The sequence below is a fragment of the Protopterus annectens genome, chromosome 13.part0 (assembly GCF_019279795.1).
Source record: "Protopterus annectens isolate FY-2018-M chromosome 13.part0, PAN1.0, whole genome shotgun sequence".
In the NCBI taxonomy this organism is placed as follows: domain Eukaryota; kingdom Metazoa; phylum Chordata; order Ceratodontiformes; family Protopteridae; genus Protopterus; species Protopterus annectens.
In genome coordinates, this window is record NC_056747.1 from 669,226,089 (window position 1) to 669,252,815 (window position 26,727).

General features: G+C 42.6%; 1 protein-coding gene across 1 annotated transcript in view; it reads right to left on the reverse strand.

Moving 5' to 3' along the window:
- PRPF8 (pre-mRNA processing factor 8) overlaps positions 1-26,727 on the reverse strand; it is a 2,252,227-nt gene that overhangs the window by 1,510,640 nt on the left and 714,860 nt on the right. The window contains exon 16 of the mRNA XM_044054875.1: positions 26,105-26,231. Within this exon, the coding sequence (XP_043910810.1) occupies positions 26,105-26,231 (127 nt within the window). The remainder of the gene's footprint in view (positions 1-26,104; positions 26,232-26,727) is intronic.

Below are 26,727 nucleotides of genomic sequence, written 5' to 3' on the forward strand. Positions count from 1 at the left end.
CTAACACCTGCTTACTGAGAGATGCTATTGGAGAGCTCAAGGAATTAGCCAGGCTGCAAGGTTCAGGGTTTGAAGCTGAGGGTGCAGAATCTGGCCCACCTGCTTGGAAAGCAGGGAAGGGGTCTGAGGCAGGTGCCATGGTCCAGCAGTGTCATACTGTGCAAGAGGGGGTAACACCAGTGCTGGCGTGGCCAGTCTATTGCAATCAGTATTGTCCTTGGCTTGTCCTGCCTTGTTTGCTCTTTAGCAGAACCTTTCAGAGGAGAGGCAGACGGGGAAAGGCATAAACCGAAAGGCTTTCCCAGGTAAAGGACAGGGCATCCACTTTCCAAGCTTGACTGTGGGGAGTTCTTGTGCAGAATTTGTCCAATTGGTAGTTCTGAAGGGAAGCAAACAGGTCTACCTCTGGAGTCCCCCATTTGTTCCTCAAGAGGTTGAATATTTTTGGCTCCAGTTTCCATTCGTGTGGGTCGATGAAATTTCTGCTCAAGTCGTCTGCCAGTGAATCTGGCTTGCCTGGCAGGAATTGAGTTTGTAGGTGCACTTGGTAGCTCAAGGCTGTGTTCCACAGAGCCATGGCTAGTCTGCAGAGAGGGTACAAGTGAGTTTCCCTCTGCTTGTTTATGTACTTTATAACTGTGGTGTTGTCTGTCTTTACCAATAGTTGTCCTGGAAGAATGCAGTCTTTGAAGGCTGTCAGGGAATTCTGTACAGCTAACATTTCTTTTTGGTTGATATGCAGGTGCATCTGTCTTGGGCTCCATTTGCCCTGAATGCACTGCCCTGCCAAGTGAGCTCCCCATGCATAGTCTGATGAGTCTGTTAGGGTTTGGGTGGCAGGAGGTAGAGTGAAAGGGAGCCCCTTGTTGTGGTAGCAGGCCTCTGCCCACCAAAGGAACTATGTCTTTATACAAGGAATGATAGGAATCATTGATTCCAGGTCCTGAGAATGTTGACATCATAGGCTTTTTAGATACCATTGTAGTTTTCTCATATGCAGTCATGCATATGGAATTAGTAGAATGCAAGAGGCCATGAACCCCAAGGCTTGCCAAATTTTCCTTGCAGATAGCTGGCGTTTTGTGGCCAATAGTTTGAAGTAAGTTGTCAAATAAACTTGTTTCTCCGGAGTGAGGAAAGCCATCTGGGAAGTTGTGTTCAAGCTTGCTCCCAGGAATACAACCTGTTGGCAGGGTACTAGGTGAGATTTCTTTTTGTTTAAGGTGTACCCCAGAGAGGTTAGAAGTTTCCTTACGAATGCCAGATGTTGTAATACTAAGTCCTGGCTTTCTGCCTGAATCAGACAATCGTCCAGGTATGGGTACATTTGAATATTTCTCCGCCTGCAAAATGCAATGGCTGGAGCTAGACATTTTGTGAATACCCTAGACGCAGTAGATAAGCCAAAGGGAAGTGCAGAGAACTGAAACTGCATGGAGCCTGCCCTGAAGCGTGGGTATTTCCTGCAAGATTCCCTTATTGGAATGCATAGGTAAGCTTCCTTTAAGTCTAAGGTTGCCAACCAGGCATTTTTGCCTAGCACAGGAAGAAGCTGTTGAAGTGTTAGCATTTTGAATTTTGGGATTACCAGAAAGGCATTTAGAATAGAGAGAGGTGCAGGATAGGACGCCAGGAGCTGTCTTTTCTGGGTACCAGGAAAAGTCTTGAAAAAAAACCTTGTCCCCTTTGTTCTGCTGGGACAGGTTGAATAGCCCTGACACTTAGAAGAGACAGAACCTGATGTTGGGCCTCCGCCCGCTAATTTGGGGGTAGGTCTGGCCAAACATTTGGGGTTGGTAGGGAGTGGAAGTGAATCTGTATCCTTGGGAAACTACATTCAAAAACCATTTGTCCTGGGTAATAATTTCCCAATTTTTTGCATGCAGGGCGAGCTTTCCTCCTAAGGGAGCAGGCAGTTCAGCAGGGCTTAGGAGGGTTAAGGTTAAGACATCGTGCCATTTTTCCATAAGGGGGTGGCTTACTGCTCCCTGCTTTGGAAGTGGGAGCACTCTACTGCTTAGGCCTGTGCGCAGTCTGCGACTGTAACCTAGGTGGTCTGCTGTTCCTGAGTTTGGACTGAGAGGGCCTGGAAGACACTGGAAAGGACCAATTCTTTGAAGGCCAATGCCTACTAAATCTGGGAGGCTGTACTTGTAGGAAAACTTTAACAGTTTGCATAGATTTAGCTTTTTCCTCCATCCTTTTGAGGACTTCTGCTTTGCTGTCAAACAGGCGGTCTTGGTTTAAGGAAGCATCCAGTAATTTAGCTTTAACATGATCTGGCAAGTTTTGTTCCTTAAGCCAAGCATGCCTTCTAAGTACAGACCCAGTGACAGCAGCCCTGCAAGATGCTTCTGTGTGTCAAAACCATATTGCAAAGTATGCTTACCAACAGTTTTCTGCAGAATGCATTAAATCCTGTAATTCTTTGTGTTCAGCATAGTCAGGAGTCAACATCATTTTCTTTTTAAGTAATCCCATAATATGTTGCTGGTACTTTAACATATGAAATTGTCAATTTAAAGTCCTAATGGCCAAAGTAGCAGAAGTGTATACCTTCTTATGCCATCTGTCTAATGCTCTAGAATCTCTATCATATCAGAAGAGGTAGGATTTTTGGCAGCAGTAGCCTTAATGCCTTTTGGTCCTTGGAAAATGGTCTCTAAATCCCCCGTAAGATTCTTGAAGAGGAACTTATGAGTCAGGTACTCTAACACCAGTTAGGTTTTCTGGGAGCTGGAAGTAAAGTGTTTGGGGAAAGGCTAGATTCCAAGAAAGCATCATCTACAATGTCCAAAACAGGAGGGATAGCTAAAGGCCTGTGCTGAGGCAAGAGTAAGAATTCCCTAAGCCTCTTTTTGGAGTCAAGAGTAATCCTGGATTTCCCAGCAGAAATACTCCAGAAGAGTGTGCAAAATTTCACCAAAACAAAAGTCTTCTGGAGGGGAAGCAGAGGGAATGGAATCCTCTGCATCAGAATCCTCATAGGTAGAAAAGGGCAAATCCCGGTAATCAGAAGGAACAGAAATATCAGATTCCTGATCAGAAGAATCAGAAGGAAAATCAGTTCTAGGTCTCAGAGGGAGAAGGCTGGGTTCCCCTAATTAAAGTAATAAAGGTATTCAGCCATTGTAAGCATTTGTTTTTTAGGCATATGGATCTGAGCATGCGGTTTGGACATTGGTTTTCTAGGAGTGGTGCGAGTTTTTGGCCTGGAAGAAGAAGATGGCATCGGTTTAAAATACAAGTCTGTAGGCCTGAATACACCCTCAGAAGCCAGTGCCTGTACAGCGGCTCCAGACCCATCCAAGGTAGAGACGTCCACAGGTTCCATAGTCGAAGAAGCATCGCGCGGCATACCTGACTCCGAATGGGTCTCAGTAGAGGCCTGCGAATCTGAAGTAGCGGTTATCAGGGGCTGCGAAAATGCCTCACTGAGTACTGGCAGACAGGCGACTAGCTTAACGGAAGCGTCGTCGGCAGTTTTGGACCTATGCTGTCTGTCTCTGTCTTTATCCTTATGCTTTTTTGGAAGATGGGTAGTCGGGATGGCTTAACAAAGCCATTTCAGAGTACTGATACAGAGTACCAAAATAATTTGCTGCAAAGATAGTCCGATGACAAATAGTTCAGGGGGTTGAGCAAGGGACAAAACTGACAGCGACGGACGCTGTGGTCTGGACCTAAGCAGGGAATGCAGTACGAATGAAAATCTTTGAGGTATTTGCTTTCTACAGGTAAGACAATTGTTAACTTTTACTGACATCGGTTGGAGCAAGAAAAAAGATCCCCAACGGGTACGTATCTTTTTTTTTTTTTTTTTTTAAGACTTCGGTTCTGAAACTCGAAAACGAAAATTTCAGGAGTCGGCCAATTGGCACTTGAACTGCTTCTGCTTCGGGCACTGCATGGCAAGAAAGACTGATGTAATGGCGTCAGCTGCATGTTTTATACCCCTGACGATCTGACATCATGGAAAAAGAGACAGCATCCAACGCAGGAATCAAAGACTCTGGTATTCAGGCCGGCAGAGGGCTACCTGCAGGCAGATAACCCAAATGTGATGACTGCAACAGTGAAACACGAAGAACATCAAATGTTCACATCTCTGGAACCACAAAGGTTTACAAATGGCAAACTATTTTGCACAAAAATCTTTACATTGATAGGGTCCATAACAGTTTATGGAAAACTGGATTTCATAAGTCATCATAAACAGAGTATATCAATTTTGTAGTATTTTATATAAAAAAATAAAAAAAAAAAGAGTAAAATAGCCTAGTAACGACTAAAGTCACCAATACAGTTTACAGCATTTTGTCATTCGCAGAACTTCCACATGTGCTATGCAGTTCTGCCTGTATTACTTAGTTGAGATATTTACAAAAATATGAAAATTCTGACAATATAAAAAGTACAGTTGTGTACACTTACCATAAATGTAGATGTTCGAGTGTATTTCACTGTTGCAGTCATTACAATTGGGTTATCCTGCTGGCAGGCTACCCTCAGTCGGCCTGAATTCCAAAGTCTAGGTCCGGTGTCGGTTGCTGTCGCCTCTTCCCTGACGTCAGTGCGCCAGGGGTATAAAAGATTCAGCAGACGCCATTTTCTTCTGTTTTTCTTGCCACAGATGTCAGGTGCCCCCCCAAAGGGTAGGCTAAAAATATGCCAATAAAACATGCATGCATCAAAATATATATATAATACCTTCATCTATAAGCAAATACACCACATAGGTTGTACAGGTTAGAGAAGAGCAGATAAATTGTAGCAAAGATATGGGGGATGGCGGGTGGGTAACCTGGACTGCAACAGTGAATACACTCGAACATCTAAATTTATAATAAGTGTACACAACTGTACTATGTTCTTCGTGTTTCACTGTTGCAGTCATTACAATTGGGTTGAATCCCAAAGCTAAGGCTGGGAGGCTGGAGCTAAATAGCATTAGGAGCGGCTATTAGGCCCTGCAGAACTGCAGTGGCAAAGCCTGCCCTGGATTTAGAGTAGAATGGTAAGTGATAGTGCTTTGTGAAGGTTTGCACTGAACTCCAAGTAGCAGCCTCTAAAATTTCTTTGGTTGGTACTCCCCTGAGAAAGGCTGCTGAAGTGGCTGCTGCTCTGGTTGAATGTGGCCTTATGCCCTTAGGTACTGGCTTGCCATGCTGTGAATAGCAGAAACGAATGCAGTGGCCTATCCACTTTGAAATAGTCTGCTTTGAGATGGCCTTTCCTTGTGATCCTGCAGCAAATGCCACTAGTAATTGCTCGGTCTTTCTAAAAGCCTTGGTTCTGTTCAAATAGAAGCGTAGCTGTCTGTGCATGTCCAAATAATGCAGAATTCTCTCCCCCTTATTCTGTGGGTTTGGATAAAAGGTAGGCAGATGCTCGGAGACTCATCTTGCAGAAGTTATTGCTAAGAGTAGAGCTGTTTTCCAAGATAAAAACTTTATATCAGCTGTAGCGGCTGGCTCAAAAGGAGGCAGGGTGAGTTTTTCCAAAACATAATTGAGGTCCCATGCTGGTATTGGTGATCTCCTTGGAGGCCTTAAATTTTTGGCCCCTCTGAGATGCTGCCTTAACGGATGCAAAAAGATTGGCGACTCTGTACTGTAATGAGCCGAAAGGGCAGAGGCATGAATTTTTATAGATGAGAAGGATAGGCCTTTGTTCAGCATCTCAGTCAAGTATTGCAAAATCTGAGGAATATTTGGAACAGCTGTGTCAATTCCTTGTGCCTGGTTCCAAGCACAGAATCTCTTCCATTTTCCAGCATAGGATTTTCTAGTACTAGGCCTCCTGGCCTACAAAATGACATCCATCACCGCTTTAGTAAGGGGTGTGTTTTGTATGACTACATTATCCTCCATGCTGCCAGATTTAAGGTCTTGAGTTGGCTGTGCAGGATCCGATTGCTCTGCTGGGAAAGTAGATGAGGCACTTGAGGTAAAGTCCAGGTTGGGCATTGAGACAAGTTCCTTAGGACTGGATACCAGAACTGGCGTGGCCAGTCTGGGGCAATTAGTATTATTTTCGGCTTCTCCTGTCTGACCTTTAGGAGTACCTTGGGGAGGAGAGGCAGAGGAGGAAAGGCATATACTGTTAAGTTTTTCCAGCTGAAGGATAGGGCATCCACTTTCCAAGCCTGTCTGTGATAAGTCTTTTTAGTCGGTAGCTGTGAGGTGAGGCAAATAGATCTATGTCCGGGCATCCCCATTTCTTTGTTACCATGCTGAAGACTTGTGGATCCAATTTCCACTCGTGGGGATCCATGAGGTTTCTGCTAAGTTCATCTGCCAGAGTATTTATCTTTCCTGGCAGGAATTGTGCCTGCATATGTACTTGGTAAGTCAATGCTGTGTCCCACAAAGTCATGGCTAGTCTGCAAAGGGGGTAAGAATGAGTGCCTCCCTGCTTGCTTATACACCACATGACAGTTGTATTGTCTGTCTTTATCAGTAGTTGTCCCAGATGAAGTAGGTCCTTGAAGGCTGTCAGGGCATTTTGAACAGCTAGCATCTCTTTTTGATTGATATGCAGATGCATTTGGTTTGTGGACCATGCACCTTGAATACATCTTCCTGCCATGTGGGCTCCCCAGGCATAATCCGATGCATCCGTTGTTAAGGTCTGTGTGGCTGGGGGTAGAGTGAAAGGCTGTCCCTTGTTCTGGTGACAGGCCTTCGCCCACCATCGAAACTCCTGTTGTAGGCAGGGAATGAGAGTAACTATTGTTTCCAGGCTGTGGCAATGTTGAGTCCAAACACTTTTTAGGTACCACTGAAGTTTCCTCATATGCAGTCTTGCATATGGAATTAGTAGAATGCAGGATGCCATGAAGCCCAAAGCCTGCAGAATTTTTCTTGCAGATAACTGGGCCTTTGTTGCCAACAGTTTGAAATAGGTAACCAGATGTCTGTTTGTCTGGTGTGAGATAAGCCATCTGGGCAGTTGTATTTAAACTTGCACCCAGGAATATTATCTCTTGAGAGGGTACTAGTTTTGATTTCTGTTCGTTGACTGTGTACCCTAGGCATGGTAGTAATCTCCTTACAAACGCCAGATGCTGTAGTAGAATGTCCTTGTTCTCTGCTTGAATGAGGTAGTCGTCTAAGTAAGGATATATTTGTATTCCTCTGTCTGCAGTATGCAATTACTGGAGCCAGGCACTTTGTGAAGACCCTGGGCGCAGTAGACAAGCCAAAGGGCAGTGCAGAGAATTGGTAGTGCATTGAGCCAGCTTTGAATCTGAGGTATCTTCTGCATGTTTGTCTGATTGGGACATACAGGTATGCCTCTCTTAGATCTAAAGTCACAAGCCAAGCCTTTTTGCCCAACATGGGCAGAAGCTGTTGTAGAATCAACATTTTGAATTTTGGAATATCCAAGTATGTGTTTAGAATAGATAGGTCCAGTATTGGTTTCCAGGCTTTGTCCTTTCTGGGTACTAAGAACAGTCTTGAATAGAATCCTTATCCCTGCTCTTGCTGTGGCACTTGTCGAATTGCCCTCATGTCCATGAGGGATGAAATTTGTTTTTGTGCCTCTGCCCATTGATTGCGTGGCAGGTCTGGCATACCGTTTGGCCTTGGCAGGGTGTGAAAGTGGAACCTGTAGCCTTGTGATACTATATTTAGAACCCATTTGTCCTGGGTGATCATGTGCCAATTTTGTAAAAAAGTGCTAGCTTTCCCCCCAAAGGGGCTGCCAAAAGATACGTGCTTGGCGCTGGAAGGGGGAAGTCATTGAGACTGTTTCCTGTATGGCTGTGATTTTTCCTCTCTGCTCTTGGAGGTAGAAGCACCCCATTGTTTAGGCCTGTATGAGCCTTGGGGCTGTGATCTGCCTCTGGGGTGTCTGTATCTGCTTCTTTGTGGCCTATCGGACACTGGAAAGGACCAATTCTTTGTGGGCCAGTTCCTGCTAAACCTGGGAGGCTGTACCTGCAAGAAATCCTTGACTGTTTGCACAGATTTAGCTTTGTCCTCCATTTTTTCAACACCTCTTCTGCTTTAACACCAAAGTAACATGCTGTAATGGAGCATCTAATAGTTTTGCTTTAATATGATCAGGCAGATTCTGTTCTTTTAACCAAGCATGCCTCCTAATGACAGAACCTGTAACAGCGGCCCTTCAGGAGGCCTCTAGAGAATCAAAACAACATTGCAAAGTATGCTTTCCAACTTGTTCAGCTGCATGCAATAAATCCTGCATTTCCTTGTTGTCTGCACATTCCGAATTTGTTGACATTTTCTGTTTAAGCAATGACATAAGATATTGCTGATATTTAAGCATATGAAGTTGGCAATTTAAGGCTCTTACAGCCAAGGTTGCAGAAGTATAAATCTTTTTACCGCATCTGTCTAGGGCCCTAGAATCCCTTTCAGAGGGGACAGGGTTTTTTGCAGTAGAAGCCTTGACCCATTTGGGACCCTGAGAGATGGTTTCTGGGTCAGCAGCAGGGTTTTTATAAATAAATTTATGTGAATCAGGATCCCTATAGTATCTGTCTGGCTTAACAGGAGCTGGTGGTAGAGAGTCTGGAGATGGACTGGACTCTGAAAATAAATCATCTACAATGTCTAAAACAGGTTGGACAAGTAGCAAGGGGTCTGTGCTGAGGTAATAAAAGGAAGTCTCTGAGCCTTTCCATGGATTCTGAGTAATCTTGGCTCTCCCAGTGGAAATGCTCCCTCATAGTATGCAGCATCTCCCCAAAAGAATAATCCTCAGGAGGGGAGGCTGAAGGGATACATTCTTCAGCATCAGAGTCCTCATAGGGAGGAAGAGAATATTCCTGTTCAGAGGAGGAATCAGAGGAAATGGAAACCTGGTCTGAAGATTCGTATTCTAACTCTTGCCTAGGCCTCTTATCAGGAGGGAGATGGGAACCCCTGATCAAAGTAATAAGGTCTTCGGCCATTTTAAGCATTTTTTTTAGGCATGGAGGCCATTTTAAGCATCTGTTTTTTTTAGGCATGGAGGCCTATCCAGGAGAATGCTGTACTTGTTTCTTTGTCTTTAGAGCTGTGCTTTAATTTTTGCCTTTGAAGCTGAAGTAGGTTTCACATATAACTGTGTAGGCCTGAAAACACCCTCAGAAGCCGATGCCTGCTCAGCGGCTCCGGACCCATCTGAGGGAATAGTTTCAGTGTCCAATACCTTGAGCTTCCAGCGGCCTCGTCGGCTCCACGTGGGAGTCAGAAGTGGCCTGTGGCTCTGAGCAGAAGCCTAGTCGGTTTTGGATCTCGGATGCCTGTCCTTTTCTTTTTCTTTGCGCTTTTTATAAACTCCAGTCGTCGGTTGTTCCGATGGCATTATGTAATTAAATCTTCTGCCAAAGTAATGGAATGCAAAATCGTACCGATGCTTAATAGTGCGTTGGTTAAATCTAGCACAAAACCGACAACTAGCAACGTTATGGTCAGGGCCTAGGCAAGGAATACAGTAAGAATGAAAATCCTTATGAGGTATTTGCTTCCCACAAGAAATACAATTGTTAATTTTTTCTGACATCGGTCTGGAGCAAGAAAAAAGTTTCCCCAACGGGGTACTTAGCTTTAATGAAGACTTCGGATCTGAAAAAAGAATTTGAAAAACTCAGGAGTTGGCCGACCGACACTTGCGAACTGCTTTTGCTTCGGGCACCGTGCGGCAAAAAAGACTGAAGAAAATGGCATTGGCTGCATCTTTTATACCACTGGCGCACTGACGTCAGGGAAGAGGCGACAGCAACCAACTCTGGACCTAGACTTTGGAATTCAGGCCGACTGAGGGAAGTCTGCCAGCAGGATAACCCAACTGTAATGACTGCAACAGTGAAACACGAAGAACATCAGTACATCAGTAAAAAAACATCTCTTAAGGAGAGATCAAAAACAGTGCAACTGTGCTGCCCATCTTTCAATAGCTTTACATAGTATGACTTTGGAATTAATAATGCATACACAAACAGGCTATATTAGATGCATAGGTGACAGCAGGATGCAACTACAGAAACACCTGGAAACATCACCAAGCTGAAATGTAGGGTCTATATTATAAGTTCGAAGTCTGAAAAAACTGAATCTCATATGGTCGACTCCATATAAGAGAAGTTTTCAAACACCGAACTTAAAATGCGAACACAGTAAAAACAAAAAACCTACCTGAATGCTCTATGCAGGGGGGCAAGCCCCCCCGGCACCCCCACATCTCCGCTACTTAAATATACCAACTCCGAGATCGCACTACATTGAAGTGAAGGGAAGAATTCCCTACGACGATCTCCGCTGAAACGTTCAATGTTTGAAAACTTTGCTCATATGTCAATCATATGAGATTCGAAGTTTTCAGACTTTGAACTTTTAATATAGACCCGAAATGCTCACATGCACATAACTAAAAATCTTTTAAGAACTTGGGCAGTGTAAGGAAGCCTCAAGTTTCTATTAACTACAACACAACAAAACACTTAACAGAAGACCCAATAATACTGTTCTGCTCCCACACAAGCATTAGCCAGAGTCACCATCTTCCTTAATACAGCACAAGAAAAAACAAAATAAAGATAAAAGCACCACCAAATACTACACGAAAAACCAGAGCCAGGATAATCCACAAAACACAAGAGTTGATTGAAAATACTTTTTTCACTCTCTAGCGTCTTGGCAACTAGTGCCTTCCAGGACTACGAAAAAAACACATACCTATCTTCCTTATATATTAGCTCAAACAATAATTCAATTATACAATTAATTAAATAAATTAATCAAACAAGCTCAAATTAAATTAAAACTTTCCATGTGCATTCAGTATTAAAGCCCAGCAGGACTTAAAGTACAAAACTTTAAAATGCAAATACTTTCCTCGTACAACAGTTTGAACATTCAAATTACCCACATCACAGGTAATTTGTTCTAAAATATTGGCCTTAAGATGCATCACAATTAAGAAACAACTTAAAATGCATAGCCACAGAAAAAGCCAAGAGACAACACATATACACAATATACAATACCAACATTAGGCCCCACTAACCACCAGGGCAAAGGCACTACTCACCACGGCCGCCATCTATGCGGATCTGTGGATCCTCGGTCCATCCAGTTTAGACTGAGTACAAAAAGCCTACAATAAAACTCATGCCCAACTGCTTATAACTCACAACTTCAATTCCTGAATCCCAAACGAGAGGTAAAAAATAAACAGGGCAGAGGGGATATAATGGACTGCTGCAATCCATATAAATGCAAACCAGCAATTAGCAAAGATACAAAGAGTAAGCAGGTCTTGGTAAGCAGTATGCTGAAACTAGAACTAAGACAAGTGAGAATAGTAAAATATTTGGAGTGGCTTATAAATAAAAATGAAGGCAGAGGCCAGTATGGTTAAATAAATAGGGAGTGGCACCAGCCCCTTGCCCTTGAGTGAAAATCCAAAAATGCTAATGAGATGCACTGAACACCCTAAAAAAGAAGTGGTTTGACATTAGTACACACTTGCCCTTTGAAGCCAAAAAAGTCAAACTGCTCTTTTAAAGAGTAACAAAAAACTCCCCAAAAAATTAGTCAAATTGATTTTGGTTTAGCCAAAGGTGTGAAAATCTTTAGCAAAATACCTATGGATTGTTTTTTAGGGACTTGCTTTTGAAGGTAGGCAAATGAATAGTTTCAATGAAAGCCACACTAGAAACCACTGGAATAAAGGAAGGATTAGTACCTTAACAGCCTGTGTATCTAAAAGGACTCTAAAAAATTTTCTGCCATTTTTTCAACAAAAGAGAGAAAGAAGTGCCAGTAAAATGTGCAAAAAAAGCAGTCTTAAACCACCTTAGCAGTAACCAGGAGCTAGCCACAAGCAAAAAAAGTTCTAGTAATGGAAAATCAAAATCTGATTGGGGGATAGGGTGCAACTCAGGGGTCAAATTTCTTGAGTAAGTAATGACAAAAGTGAACATTTGAACATTAATTCAATCGAAAAAGGAAACCTTAAGCAATCAAATGAGGGAAGAAAACACAAAGCAAAAATAAAATTGCTCATAAAGCAAATGGTTCCACAGTAACTCATTAAAGAAGATCTGAGCCTACTCAATTCAGACTCATCTCCAAATCCTGCTGAACCTGCTGCAAAAAATCTCTTCCATTTTTCTCATGATCATGCTGAGAAACTAGGTCTTCAACCTTCCATAGCGGCACTTAAAAGTTGCTTGAGGAATTTACACATTGCTAATCACATTTAAAACAAAAAAAGGCATTTACAGAGAATCAAGATGAAAGGTGAGCAGATGAAGCTTGAAGATTCTAAGTGACAAGCTTGCAGGTGGAATCAAGGGTAAATTGCCAATTCCTTAAGAGGCAGTTTGTGTAGTAATGGGTACCAGTGCTGCTTTGCCAAGATGGGCTATTAAATAGCTTCAAGCTTTGCTTGAGATTCCTTTAGAAGCACCTTTGGAAGAGAAGTGAGCAAAGAGTGTGCCGAGATACATCTTCTCATTTTAAAAAAGAAAGAAAGAGCTCTCCAAGTGAAAGCTGTTAATTGATGGAGTTTAAGGGCAACTGGTGGAAGCTTGGATACATGAAGAAGCGAACAGCAGCAAGTGGGGTCAGAAACACATGAGTTTTTCAAGCCTTCTCAGAACGCTCCCAGTCTTACAAAACTTTGTGGATTAATGAAGAGTTAGCTGCTTAAATCTGTTGCTTGGAGAAGTGATGACATTGCTTGTCTGCAGAAACCATTAATTAGTTGCAGACTTGTCTCCCATAAAATCATTGCTTGTCTGTCTGTGTGGGTAAAGAGTGTGCCCTGTGTGTGTTCTGTTTGAAGTGGCACCACCAAGCAGAACTGTTGTGAATTGATGCACACTGTGTAGAGTGTTAGAATATCATGAAGCAGTGTTCAAGTGACCATGCTCCATTCCTGATGCTGTTTTGATGTGTAGAATCTGGCAGTGAACTTCCACCTGTCTTGAGCAGCCTTTCCCTCCCGCTACACTCTCCACCTTTCAAGCATCTACATCTGTTCTGGCCACTGTTCTACTAAGCTTCTGGCGGGCCACCAGAGATTTCCCCTTGTTTAGGTGACATTCCTGGAGCCCACCACAAATGCAATTTGAACTGCGCCTGTATAATCCAATGGCAGCAGTGTATTGGTGGGCTGAGCCTGAGTCCACATTTTTTATGAATACCATTGCTTGAATGATCATACAGGGTTTGATTTGCAGCTGAAGGCAAGAATTGATCCACTCTCCCAAGATACCCTTGGACTGCAGCTTATACTGATGGAAGCTTGAAGAGATACAATGAAAAAACAACTGGGAAGATGCTGTCTTTGTTTCAGCCTTGACAAACAGTCTCACTCTCACAGAGAGAACTGGAATTCACCAGACTGATGTGTTTGTTTGTTTGCCCTGGAGAATATCTTTATTTAAGTTCACCAGTCATCCACAGATCAGCCAGACTGCTATGAGATTTTTTTTGTTTTTAGAGATGGTGGCAGAATCAAGCAGAGATAACCTGAATTAAGTTTCTGCTGGCAGAGATTTTCAAGAAGATTTAACTTTAGATCTGCCTAAGACTGTAGATAAGCCAAAGGGCAATGATAAGGAAGATATAGATAAGGGCCAGCAGGAACAAGCTTCCTAGCCAGAATTTCCCTTAGGACCGTGAAGCAATTCTTAAGCTAGAGGTAAATGCATGTGACGATCAGAAGTAAAACGAGTTCAGTCTGTTCCAGACCAGAGTTTTTTGCCCAGCAGAGTAACTTGAGGTAAGTGATCAACATTTTGAACTTAGGAGTGATCTTTTAATTGTGAGGTTATAGATCTTTTCAACGTGGAAAAGGCTGTTGGGCCCTATTTGGTACTAGGAACAGTAGAATAAAATCCTGTCCCCTAGGGTGGTACCCAGGAGCCGCCTTCCTCCCCCTTTTTGGTGGTGGAGGAATGCCTTGTGAGCCTCTTTGAGGAATGGAAAGATGGAGTGTAACACCTGTAAACTGTGGGATGAATGCCCCTAAAACCTTGACAAGGGGGTAATGTGATCCAAAAACCTGCTGTCTTTGAGTGAAGAAGAAATATTTCCTCCCAAAGTGGGGAGATTGATGAACCTTCTCTGAAAAGAGTAGAAAGGTCTGTGAACTGTAAGAGCATGCCGTCATGACCCCTCTGTCTCTAGGGCAGAAAGACAGCCTCTGACCTGGTCTAGGACTGTGAGCCCTACTGCCCTAACTGACCCCAGACCTCAGACTGTGCCCTAGAGGTGAACAGCAGGCTAGGCTAGACTGTCTATCAGCTCCCTCTAATGGACACCTAAAAGTAATTTAACAGACTGCAAAAGGTGGCTGCACCTGCTGCATCTTTAACAGTTTATAGCTCTAAAACCTCCAAAAATTTTCACATGCAACTGCTTCACAGCATTCAAAATAACATTAGCTCCTAAATCCATTTTCCTAACAAAACCTGCACAGCACATGCTCAATCAAAGTCTGATACCCACAACCAAAATCACCAGCCAGCAGCACAGAGGCCTAAGCAGAGCCTGCAGCCCCACCACCCACTTGCAGGAATGCTTACCCACTTGTTCAGACACACAGCCCTCAAATCTTTACACTCCTTATTCATCATACCTTTAAACTCAATGCAGCTAGATTTTCATGAAAAGGATAGATTTTGATATTTTTAGATTTCAAAATATCACCTTAGATTGGAATTATGACAGGAACTAATTCCTTCCAATTCCCCGCCTCATTAGTAAACTCTTTCTGAAGTTTTTCAGAGATTTTTTTGCCTCTTTATCAGAGGCCCTTTAACCTGAGAGGCCCTAGTTTTTTCTTTACAGAACCTTTAACTTTTCTAGAACATGAGAAGCGGTTTCGCTTATATCTGAGAAAACAGGAGAGGGAGGCCAGGAGGCAGAGAATCAGGGTGAGCAGGAAGCCTCTGCAAAACATCTTCTCTGCAAGACATCTTATAGCTATGTCAACAGGGGTTCATAAAGCTCTAATAGGAATATTCCTAAGCTATGCTCCTGTAATAAGCTTGGCCTTCCCATTTAAATTTAAATTCCCAAAAGTAAGAGTCTCAGATGCAGAAATCCTGAGAAGCTCCTTAAGTGCTCCTAGATCATCAACCATCAGAAAAAGGAAAGGGAAGGAACAAGAGATCAGAAAATCATGAAATCAGAGAAAAAGCAAAAAAAGAAGACTCAGAAGCCTCAACTCACTGTTCTCCCATCCCTAGGCCTCTTATCAGGATCATAGGCCCTCTTATCAGGAGGGGCATCAAATCTCTAATCATTTTAATAATCATCTCTGATTTTTAAGCATATGTTTCTTAGGCACAGAGCCTGAAGTGCTAGGAGAACCTGGCTAGCTGGGATTTGAAGTTTAAAGAAAAGTTTGGAAACAGAAGGAGAGAGGAAAAGGAGAAAGGAAGAGGTTTGGGAAGAGCCTGAGACAAGTCTCCCTAGGCCCTGGCCCTCCTGCCTAAAGTCCCAGCCTCCTCCTCCAAAAAAAAGTCCTGGAAAAGAAAAAAAGGAAACTCCCTGCAAAACCTCCTCAACCACTGGGCCTTCTAAAAACCGGCGTCCGGGACCTTTGTACTTTGCGCTTTTGCTTTGCTTTTGCTGGGGTTCTGAGCATCGGCGAGGCCGGCGGCATTTTATAATAACACAAAATTCCCACACACTAACCCAGCACCCCTTTCACTTCTCTACCCTGTTCTAGTTAGCACAAGAGCTGAACCAAATTAACAACTGCAGCGCACGCAACAAACAGGCCTAAACAAGGTATACACAAAGTAGGTAGGTATGCATTTCCCTGAGGTAAATACAGTTCACAATATTCAGTTATTCTTTTTTTGTTAGCTTGCAAAGGCAAAAGAAAAAAAAAGCCAACGGGTACTTAGCCAGCTTTGATTCAACAATGTGAAACAACTTCCGAAAATTTCAGAAATTTTAGAACGTAACCTAAAAAACTTTGCTTCTGCTCTGCATCGGACAAAAAGACTGACTGAAGGACGGGCGGTCATCATGCGCGTGGCGCCCCTGCGCCCTGCGTCCAGTCGGTGTTGCCTTGACGGCGTCAGCTATACTTTGGTATATGGTATTCGACTGACAGACGGACTACCCAATGGTTAGGACTGCAGCAATGTGGAATGAAGAACATCTAGTAATTTTACCAGATCTAAGATCTCTAATGTGCTCAGGCAACCTAGTTCTAACAGCTCTTTTCATTTTACCTACAGAAGATAAAGGCTGTGGGGGCTCCTCAGAACATATATCACATTAGTTGAAAAACAACTATAATGATTTCTGGGATAAAATCTAATCCCATTACTATACTTAAAGGAATTAATCACGTCTGCATACTCAGAATTTAGAAAGTACAGTTTTGTACCTACCATAATTGTAGATGTCCGATAGATATGCAACTGCAGTCCTGACATATGGGTTTGTCCTGCCTCAGGCAGCCCTTCAGTCGGCCGGATTCCAAAGTCTGGGTCCGGCGTCGGCTGATGTCGCCTCTTCCCTGACGTCAGAGCGGCCGGGTATAGAAGTATCAGCTGATGCCATCTTCTTCAGTGTTTCTTGCCCCAGATGCCAGGTGCCCTCCAAGGAAGGCTAAATTTCGAGAATGTATAAAAAATCCAGACATGCACAACAGTAATAAACAGATACACCATAACAGATATTCCCAGCTAATTAGAAAAAGGGGGAGTGGACCCAAAAAGAGAATTAGAGGGGTAGGAGGGAGGGTAAACCTGACTGCAGTTGCATATCTATCGGACATCTACATTTATGGCAGGTACAAAACTGTACTATGTCCTTCAAGAATGCAACTGCAGTCCTGACATATGGGTTGAATACCATAGCCAAGCTGGGGGTGGTAGGATCCAAGATAAGGATGGTGTAGCTAAAATGTCCTGCAGGACTGCAAAAGCAAAGCCTGCTCGAGATCTGAAATATAAAGGCAGGTTGTAATGGTTGGAAAATGTATGCACGGAGCTCCATGTTGCAGCTTCTAGAATGTCCTTTGTAGCCACCCCTCTTAGAAGGGCTGTGGAGGTGGCTGTAGCTCTGGTGGAGTGTGGCCTGATATTGGCTGGCACACCTTTTCCATTGAAAGAGTAGCATAATCTGATGCAGTTTCCAATCCATTTTGAAATTGTCCATTTGGAAATTGCCTTTCCTTGTGCTCCAGCAGCGTAAGCCACAAATAGTTGGTCAGACTTTCTGTTGGCCTTTGTTCTGTCCGAGTAGTAGCGCAATTGTCTTTGTATGTCCAAAGTGTGCAGAAGCTTTTCTCCTTTATTTTGAGGATTGGGATAGAAAGTAGGCAGGTGAATTGCTTGATTTAGAGAAACCTTGGGATATCACCTTTGGCATGAATGAAGGATTGGTTCTTAAAGAGACTCCGTCCTGATGGAAAATGAGAAATGGAGGTACTGCCATGGGGGCCTGTATCTCCGAGACTCTTCTTGCTGAAGTAATTGCCAACAGGAAAACTGTTTTCCAGGAGAGAAACTGCAATTCTGAAGATGTTGCTGGCTCAAAAGGAAGAAGAGTTAATTCTTCCAAGACGAAGTTGAGGTCCCATGCAGGCACTGGTGGTTTTCTTGGAGGCTTGATATTCTTTATGCCTCTTAGAAACTGTCTTAGCAAAGGATGTGAAAACACAGGTGGATCACAGTTGTATTTTGCTAAAATTGCTGAAGCGTGTATTTTTATGGAGGAATATGAAAGGCCATTGTGAAGCATTTCTGCCAAGTATTCTAGTATCTGTGGGACGCTCATTACTGATGCATCCCGACCCTTGTTGGCATTCCAGATATTGAATCTCTTCCATTGGCTGAGTAAGCTTTTCTGGTGGAAGGTCTGCGTGCTTCCAGTAAGATCTCTTGAACTTTCTTGGAGAGAAAAATATGGGGAGAAGTCATGGAGTCCTCCAAGCTGTCAGTTGCAATGTTTGCAGGGATGAACAGTCCTGTAATTGTGTTGAGTTATAAGCAGAGGCCATTGAGGCAGGGGCCACGGCTTGGTGCGAGTTATGTTCCTTAGTAGTGGATACCAGTGTTGTCTTGGCCAGTCTGGAGCTATGAAAATGCCTTTCAGTTGTTCTGGTTATCTTCAGTAACACCTTGGTCATTAATGGTAGAGGTGGGAATGCATAGAATGTTAGAGAACTCCAGTTGAAGGAGAGAGCATCCATTCTCCAGGCTTGAGGATGGTGTGCCCTTGAGCAAAACTTCTTCAGATGATGACTGAGGTGTGAGGCAAAGAAATCTATGTCCGGCCTTCCCCATGCATGAGTTATTTGTGAAAAAATGTCTGGATGCAACATCCATTCGTGCGGATCCATAATGTTTCTGCTTAGACTGTCCGCCAGAACATTGTCCTTGCCTGGAACAAACTGGGATTGCAACTGTAAGTTCAGTTTCAGGCTGTCTGTCTTTATTAGCAGATGACCTTGCTGAAGAAATTTTCCGAAGGCCTCGATTGCATGAATCACTGCCAACATCTCTTTTTGATTGATGTGCAGATGTAATTCCCGGGGTGTCCATTGACCTTGAATGCATCTGCCTTCGATGTGCGCCCCCATCCATGATTTGAGGCGTCTGTGTTTGGCTTGCTTGAGGTTTGTTGAAAAACATGCCTTTGTTTAGCTGGCTTGCTTGTGCCCACCACAAAAATTCCTTTTGTAGACATGGAATCAGTGGAATTATTGCTTCTAAGTTGTGGCTGTGTTGAGACCATAAACTTTTTAGGTACCACTGTAGTTTTCTCATGTGTAGTCTTGCCAGTGGGATCAGAAGAATGCAAGATGCCATGAAACCCAGGGCCTGCAGGATTTTCCTTGCAGTCATCTGGGTGTGTTTTGCTAGGCTTTTGAAGTAATCTGGTAATTGTTCTTGTTTTTCTTCTGTGAGAAAAGCCATTTGTGAGTTTGTGCCCAGTTTGGCTCCTAGAAAAATTATTTGTTGGGATGGCAGTAGTCTTGATTTTTGAATGTTGACTGTGTATCTCAAAGCCTGTAGTAAGTGAATGACATAGTCCAAGTTTCTTATCAAGGCTTGCTTGCTGTCCGCTTGTATAAGGCAGTCGTCCAGGTAAGGGTATATTTGCATCCCCTGAAGTCTGCAATGTGCAATTACTGATGCCAGGCATTTTGAGAATACTCTGGGCGCAGTAGCCAAGCCAAAAAGCAATGCTGAGAATTGATAATGCTCTGGCCCTGCAAGAAATCTGAGGTATCTTCTGCAGCTGTGTCTGATTGGGACATGCAGGTATGCCTCCTTGAGGTCCAGAGTAACCAGCCAAGACCCCTTGCCCAGCATGGGAAGGAGTTGCTGTAACGTCAGCATTTTGAATTTTTGGCACAAAGAGAAAAGTGTTTAGAGCGGACAAGTCCAGTATAGGTCTCCATTGCTTTTTCTTTTCTTGGAACAAGGAACAGTCTTGAGTAGAATCCCTGGCCTTGTTCCTGAGGAGGAACCTTTTCTATTGCTTTGATTTGCAGCAGCTTTGAAACTTGTATGAGTGTCTCTGCCCTTTGATTTTGTGGCAGGATTGGCATGCCTTGTCTTGTTGGTAAGGTATGGAAGTGGAACCTGTAACCTTTGTCTATTATGTCCAAAATCCATTTGTCCTTTGTAAAAAAAACGTGCCAACTTTTTGAAAATAAAGATAATTTTCCGCCTGAAGGTGCTTCTCTTTGAGCCTTGGTCGGCGGTGTCAAAGTCAAGTCATTGTGATTGTCCCTGTGGAGCAGTAGAAGTCCCTGCGCCACTTCTCTGATTAGTAGGTTGCCATTGGCGGCCTCCGTATGAGCCTCGGTATTGCCCTCTACCACGCCTGTTTTTCCCCCTTTGGAACTTGTCAGTGTCTGGAAAGGACCAATTCTTCAAAGGCCAATTCCGGCTGAACCTTGGTGGCTGAACCTGGAGGAAATCTTTGACTGTTTGTACTGATTTAGCCTTTTCCTCAATAGTTTTCAACACACCCTGTGCATTATCACCAAATAACTTGTGTTTTTCCAGAGGTGCATCTAGAAGCTTTACTTTAACATGATCTGGCAATGCCTGTTCTTTCAAGCAAGCATGTCTACGTATGACGGCCCCTGTCATAGCTGTCCTACATGAAGCTTCCAATGCATCATAACCACACTGAAGAAAATGATTGCTAACCAGCTGAGTATTATGAACCAAATCCTGCAAGGCCTTTTTATCTAAAGGCTCAGGAGAGGCTAACTTTTTCTGCAAATCATCCATCAAGAAATCCTGACACTGAATCATATAAAAAAGTCAGTTTAAGTGCCCTGATGGCAAGGGTGGTAGAGGTATAAACATTTTTATCCCACCTCTCCAGGGACCTAGATTCCCTGTCTGCGGGCAAAGGATTTTTGGCCATGGAAGTGGCCACTCCTTTGGGCCCCTGAGAAATAGTTTATAGATCAACAGAGTGGGCCTTCAAGAGATGTTTATGAGTTTCAGGAACCCTGTAATATCTGTCTGGCTTGACAGGAGCAGGAGGGAGAGAAGGCCTGTGCTGGGGTAACTTAAGGAAGGTCCGAAGCGTTTTCCTGGAGTCGGGAAAATCCTGGCCCTGCCACTGAAAATGCTCTCTCATGGAGTGGAGAATTTCCCCAAATGAAATATCCTCAGGAGGAGAGGCAGAGGGAATGGATTCATCAGCATCAGAATCCTAGTAGGCCGGGAAGGTTACTTCCTGGGAATCTGAATGGCCTGACTCATCAGAGGCTTCATCTGAGGAAAGGGTATCTGCCTGCTCAACCCTAGGCCTTTTGTCTGAAGGCGGCTGAGAACCTCTGTCTGGATGAGCCTGAGAGCCCCTGATTAAAGAAATTAGATATGCAGCTAAAGTCATGATCTGTTTTTCCGAGGTTGGACCCTGTGAAAAAGATTTAGTAGGGTGAGACTTAGCCTGGCTGGCAGCCTTAGCACGTGTGTAGGCCTTGATGGACATAGGCACAGGAGGCCTAGCTGCCCCACGTGCTGGAGTAACTTGGTCCACCGGTATGGTGTCAGGCAAATCCTGGGCTTCAGTTTCAGGAGGAAAATCAACAACCGGCACCGGAGAAGCCTCCGGGACCGAAGTGTGCGGTAAAGTGGTGTCGTAGGCCTGGAATGGTTGAATTACCACCTCCAAAGAGACCGATGAACTCGCGCGGTAGGCTCTAGCGTGGTGTCGGTGAAAGTCACGGGCCGCGAATGTCGGTCCCGGTCCTTCCGTTTTTTGGAAATATGTGCTGTCGGTAGTTCCGACGGCATGATATAGGAGTAATTTTCCCCAAAAAAAGTCTACAGCAAATTCTGCCCGGCGCCTAAGTGTGCGCTTATTGAAGCAAGCACAGGCAGCACAGGCCGAGACGTCGTGGTCTGGGCCAAGGCAGGGAAGGCAATAAGAATGGAAGTCCTTATGAGGTATTTGTTTACCACAAGACAAGCAATTATTAACTTTTGCAGTTTTATCTGACATCGGCTGAGGCAAGAAAAGGTTCCCCAATGAGGTACTTAGCTTTTTGATGACTTCGGTATCTGAAAAAACACAGGAGCTGGCCGACCGGCACTTGCGAACTGCTTCTGCTTAGGGCACCATGCAGCAAGAAAGACTGAAGAAGATGGCGTTGGCTGATACTTTTATACCCCGGCCGCTCTGACGTCAGGGAAGAGGCGACATCAGCTGACGCCGGACCCAGACTTTGGAATCCGGCCGACTGAAGGGCTGCCTGAGGCAGGACAACCCATATGTCAGGACTGCAATTGCATTCTTGAAGGACATCAGGCAAACGTACCTTTATGCATCAGTTCTATAGATAAATTATCCACAGGATTAACAAATCTATTATAAGCTATAATATTCTCAATACTCCTTCCTTTGGAAAAAGAAAAATAGAAGTAGTGCACAATGCATCCTTAAATTCAAGTAAAAAAGGCCAAAAATGTTTCACAATATTTGTATATTCATTTGAAAAAACACTATTATGAAGTGACGACAAATTTCTTTGTCTCCAAAATTAATCACATCTCGTCCCCCATTTTCAATATTATTAATCATACTATTCAGCTCAACTAAAGCTTGCTTAATATCAGTAAGATGATAACCCCGCCTTAAAAACATTAACAGTAGTGCACATTTCCCTATACATCTCTATATTATTGCTGCAAAGTCTATATACTCTCAACAATTCCCCCTAAGGGAGAGAATTCAATAGGAGAGGTGGATGACAACTAGTTTTATGTAAAAAAATGATTATTAAATTTCCTATGTATTTTAGTTTTTACTTTCTCACCCACCACTCCTGTTAAACATGTATCCAAAAATTCAATAGACTCACCAAACTGGAGTCCATCAAACCTACTGGAAAATCTATTATCCAAATCCTTTACGAAGGAGGGAACCATATCCATGCCCCCTTTACACAAAAAGACGAAGTCATCTATAAATCTATATGTGACAACATTCAAGAAAAAAATGATGCCTATATGGGTACTCAACTTCATATCTGCCCATAAATAGGTTGGCATACATGGGGGACAAAAATGCCTTCACAAAACTCAAACTAATTGTTATTCAAACAAAAATCCACCAGTTCTACTATGTAATAACTTACTGTACTATCACCTAAAACATATCAAAGCTTACAAACCATCTTTGTGATGTACAGAAGTATACACGCTTTTAACATCAACAGAATTCCAGTACATCCCTTCTGACCAATCCATATTTTGAATTTTTTGTAAAAAATCAAGTGTCCTTGATAAAGGAAGGTAACTTCATCACATGTGGCAACAAGAAATTATGAAGGAATACACTAATATTTAAAAAAAATATATACTTTGATGCTGACATAATAGGTCTACCTGGAGGTCTTTGCATATTTTATGCAGCTTAGGGAGACAGCAAAAACACACTATAGAATTATTTTCATTTTATAATTTCTTATCTATATAATTTTTAGTAAAATACCCTATCCTGTAGCCTCTAAATATCAGCACCTAAAATTTTTCTTTTGCATTAATATATTCTTGAATTAAAACTTTACCATAAGTGTTATCATTAAGATGTTCCATACACATTTGCATATATTGATTTGCATTCATCGCTACTAACCTGTTACCCTTATCTGAGGGTTTAAGAACAAGTTCCCTCTGTTCCTCCAGCTTTAAGGCTTTCCACTCGATTTTAGATAAATTATAGGAAACAGTCTCTAGTTTGCATACATTCTATATACGCTTTCTCCAAAGAATAAGTAACCATGGCAGAAAATTGTTTAACACCATCATGTGTGCCTGGTGGAATAAAATCACTTTTGTGTTTCACACAAGTTGTGTCCAAACAATAAGGATTTAAATCATCTGTATCCGATGCACATGTATAACAACTTGCATCAAAATCTTCACTATCACTTACATTCTCAATATAAATACAAACTTGAACTATCCCTCTCACAATTATCAGAAAAATAATTTAACAAATACAACTTTCTACATAATCTAAATATTTCCACTTTTAACATATACAATCTAGGTAAAGACGTAAATATAAATTTTAAACCCTTAAGAACACACAATTGCACATTCAAAGAAACACTGGATAAATTAACACTATTACTCGCACCATATTCATCAAAGGACACAACATCAGTTCCATTTAGTCCCTCTTGTTGCACTTAAAGTTCCTCTATAATTCATTGTCTGTCGCTGGTCATGAAACCTCTTCACCTGGTCTTCGTTCCAATTCTGCAGGTAGTTTTCCATTATGAAAATTAGTAGCTAAATACTGAGGTTTTTGAGATAGGTAATGGTGGATACTGATAATCCTCAGTCTCCTAGTCCGTAGAGACTCTGGATGCATCAGAAAGAGGCTTATACACTGTACCTTTGCTTTGATAACCTCCTTGACCAATAGAATGGGTCGATTGTGGTTTTTATTCCTATTCGTTTTCCACACAAAAGCCTTATAGTTACTGTAGTCCCGTGAATCTCTTTGCAGTTTGCCTTTTTTATTTTTCAATAGTTCCTGTACTAAATCAGATAACTTCTCGTTGAAATCTTTTAATTGTTGCTATAATCGGCTAAGAATAAGTTTAGCAGATAAAAGTACATAAAGCAGAAATTTCCTACTTCAGATTACGCTGCCTCAGAAGCTCTCTCTCGATAGAAATCTGAACCCATTCCAGCACACAGCGATGAGCTGCAGCTATCCATCTATCCTGAAACCGTTTTTCGGTTTCATCTGCCAAATCAAAAGGCACAGATGGATTTTTAAAAGCACGCAATCCTCTAGGTGTTACATCGAGCTCTACGTAGAGTTGTAAAATGAGTACCTTTAAATTGGCAGTAGTTGTTCCAACGTATTTACAGTCTCAGACACTTCAGTGGTAAAGCAAACATTTGTACGCTTACCTACAGTGTCAAATGGATTAGATATACGTTGTTTCCGACCATCCTCTATAAGGTGTTCCCAAGTTCATATTAAACACTGTCAAAAAGTTCTGAAGTGCCACAAAACCATCCATACTTCTCTGGGTAGAATCTGATATATCATCACGAAAAAGCCTCGCCAATTGTGTGTTCGGATCACTGGCCATGGAAATATCACAAGAACAACCAAAATGAAGATGATAAAATGAAGATGATGTAATGTGTGAAATAAGTGATGTGTTGCTTATGCATGTGATGCATGTATTATGAAGGCATAAGCAAATCATTTACAACCAGCTCTCACAGGAACCAAAAACCCAGGAAATGAGCTCTTCTCCTTTAAATTTTTTTGCAAGTAGCCCCATTGTACCCACCAAACTTGTATATGTCCACTCCAATATCACTGTACCTCGGAGAAAAAGGAATATTCCAAGAAATGGCCATCTTATACTCATTATATGTTGCACCATTTTTCAGTCAGTCTCCATGTTTTGGGACTCATTATAGCAAGTCCCAACATTTCAAATGGTTACCTTTATAAAAATATGGAGTTTCACTGCCTTTACCACTTTGATTTTTTAGACTTAATAGGCCTTCCACTTGAGACTACTAAATGTGATCTGCTCAGTAAGTATTTAATCTTCATTAGCTTCCTCACATTAAGATAATGCTACGGCACAGGACTAAAAAAGGAAAAAGTAACAAGCTGCTGTTATTCTCCCATTTGCTGCTGCTGCTTCTCTCCTCCTTTCGACTTTTCCCATTAGGGGTCAACATCGGAATGACTGGCAGTGGAGTTTTACTGTGTTGAGATGCCAGCCCGGCACCCAACCTACCAATGAAGGCATATACATGCACACACTTGCACCTTGGGCCAATTTAGAGCATCCAATCCGCCTGCAACATATCTTTGGGATGTGGGACAAAACCAGAGCACATGGAGGAAATGCATGTGGACGCAGAGAGGACATGCAGACTCCACGCAGAAGGCACCCCAGCCAAGAATCGAACCGGAAAACCTCTTGCTGTGAGGCAGCAAAGCTAACTGCTGCACCACCGCAGCTGCTAAATTATTTAGGAATCTGAACTCTGAAGAAATTTAAATTTATATTTTTGTACTATAAATGCATGTGGTCACATTCTTTGTGAATTTGGCTTTGTGGTCAGTGCCCTTTGGAGTAACCCTTTACACAAATGAAGTGCTGCGTGGATCTCCATCTCATACTCTGTCAATGATTTGGTTTCCACGTTTACAAATGTCCCTCACAGGCGGCAATAAAGAATTGTGCAATAAATGGACTTGTTCCCTCACAGATTGAAGTTCAGAGAGCACACAGTTAAAAATGGTGAAATTATCTGAGTCCCGGCTTGCAACTGCTGACTGAACTAAGGCAATGTTTCTTATCAAGCTCTTATGCTTAAAATTAAACCAAATTTCACAAGGGATTAAACACATTCCCAGTGAAATTTTACATTACATGGTAGCCTTCCAATATTCTATACGATACTGTAAGGAAAGCTTTCTCCTGCACGAGTACCCATTTACAAAAGCTATATTAGACCAACATTGCCGAAGCATTTCATTGTCACTTACAGCTATGCAATCATTATAAAAGCACCATTAAAATAGAGAAACTAAACAAAGATAATCAGAAAAATAAACCAACTGAATCATGCTACCTCTTTGAAAGCTCTCTGTGTGAGCAGGTGACGTTTAATCCTGGACAGGGCCTCGTGCGGGTTGTCATAAGCCTGCTCAATTAGGCCCAATTCTTCTCTTTGGGACTGGTTCAGACGAGATTTGACACTGAAAACCAAACACAGTGAAACAATAAATGATAAGACAACTGCAAGTAACCTATAAACCCTCCCAATAGGCATTTAGATCATTCCAGATTCCAAAATACCACTACTGTGTGTGAAAACATTTCCACTGGTTGGAACATCAGCACTTCACAGCAACAACCACCATACAGTTATGAAAGCATTTGAGTAACATGGAGGCACATGGGGGATTTTGGACACTCACTGAGCAATAGTGGAAACTAAACAGCAACTACATAACATCACAGCTGGCATGAAACAACCCGTCTGTCTAACCAACATGAAAAGCTAGCCTCCCACAACTGTGCTACTCAGTTCTCTCCACATTCTCTTTTAAGCATTCTACTCATTTTTAAAGAAGTCCACTGTCCCACCTTCAGCACAACTCTCCATAAAGTAAGACTGCCCTTGTCAAGACTATTTCCCCTATATCTGTAGTTCCACCCTAGTAAATGCATTTAAATAAAATTTCCTGCAAT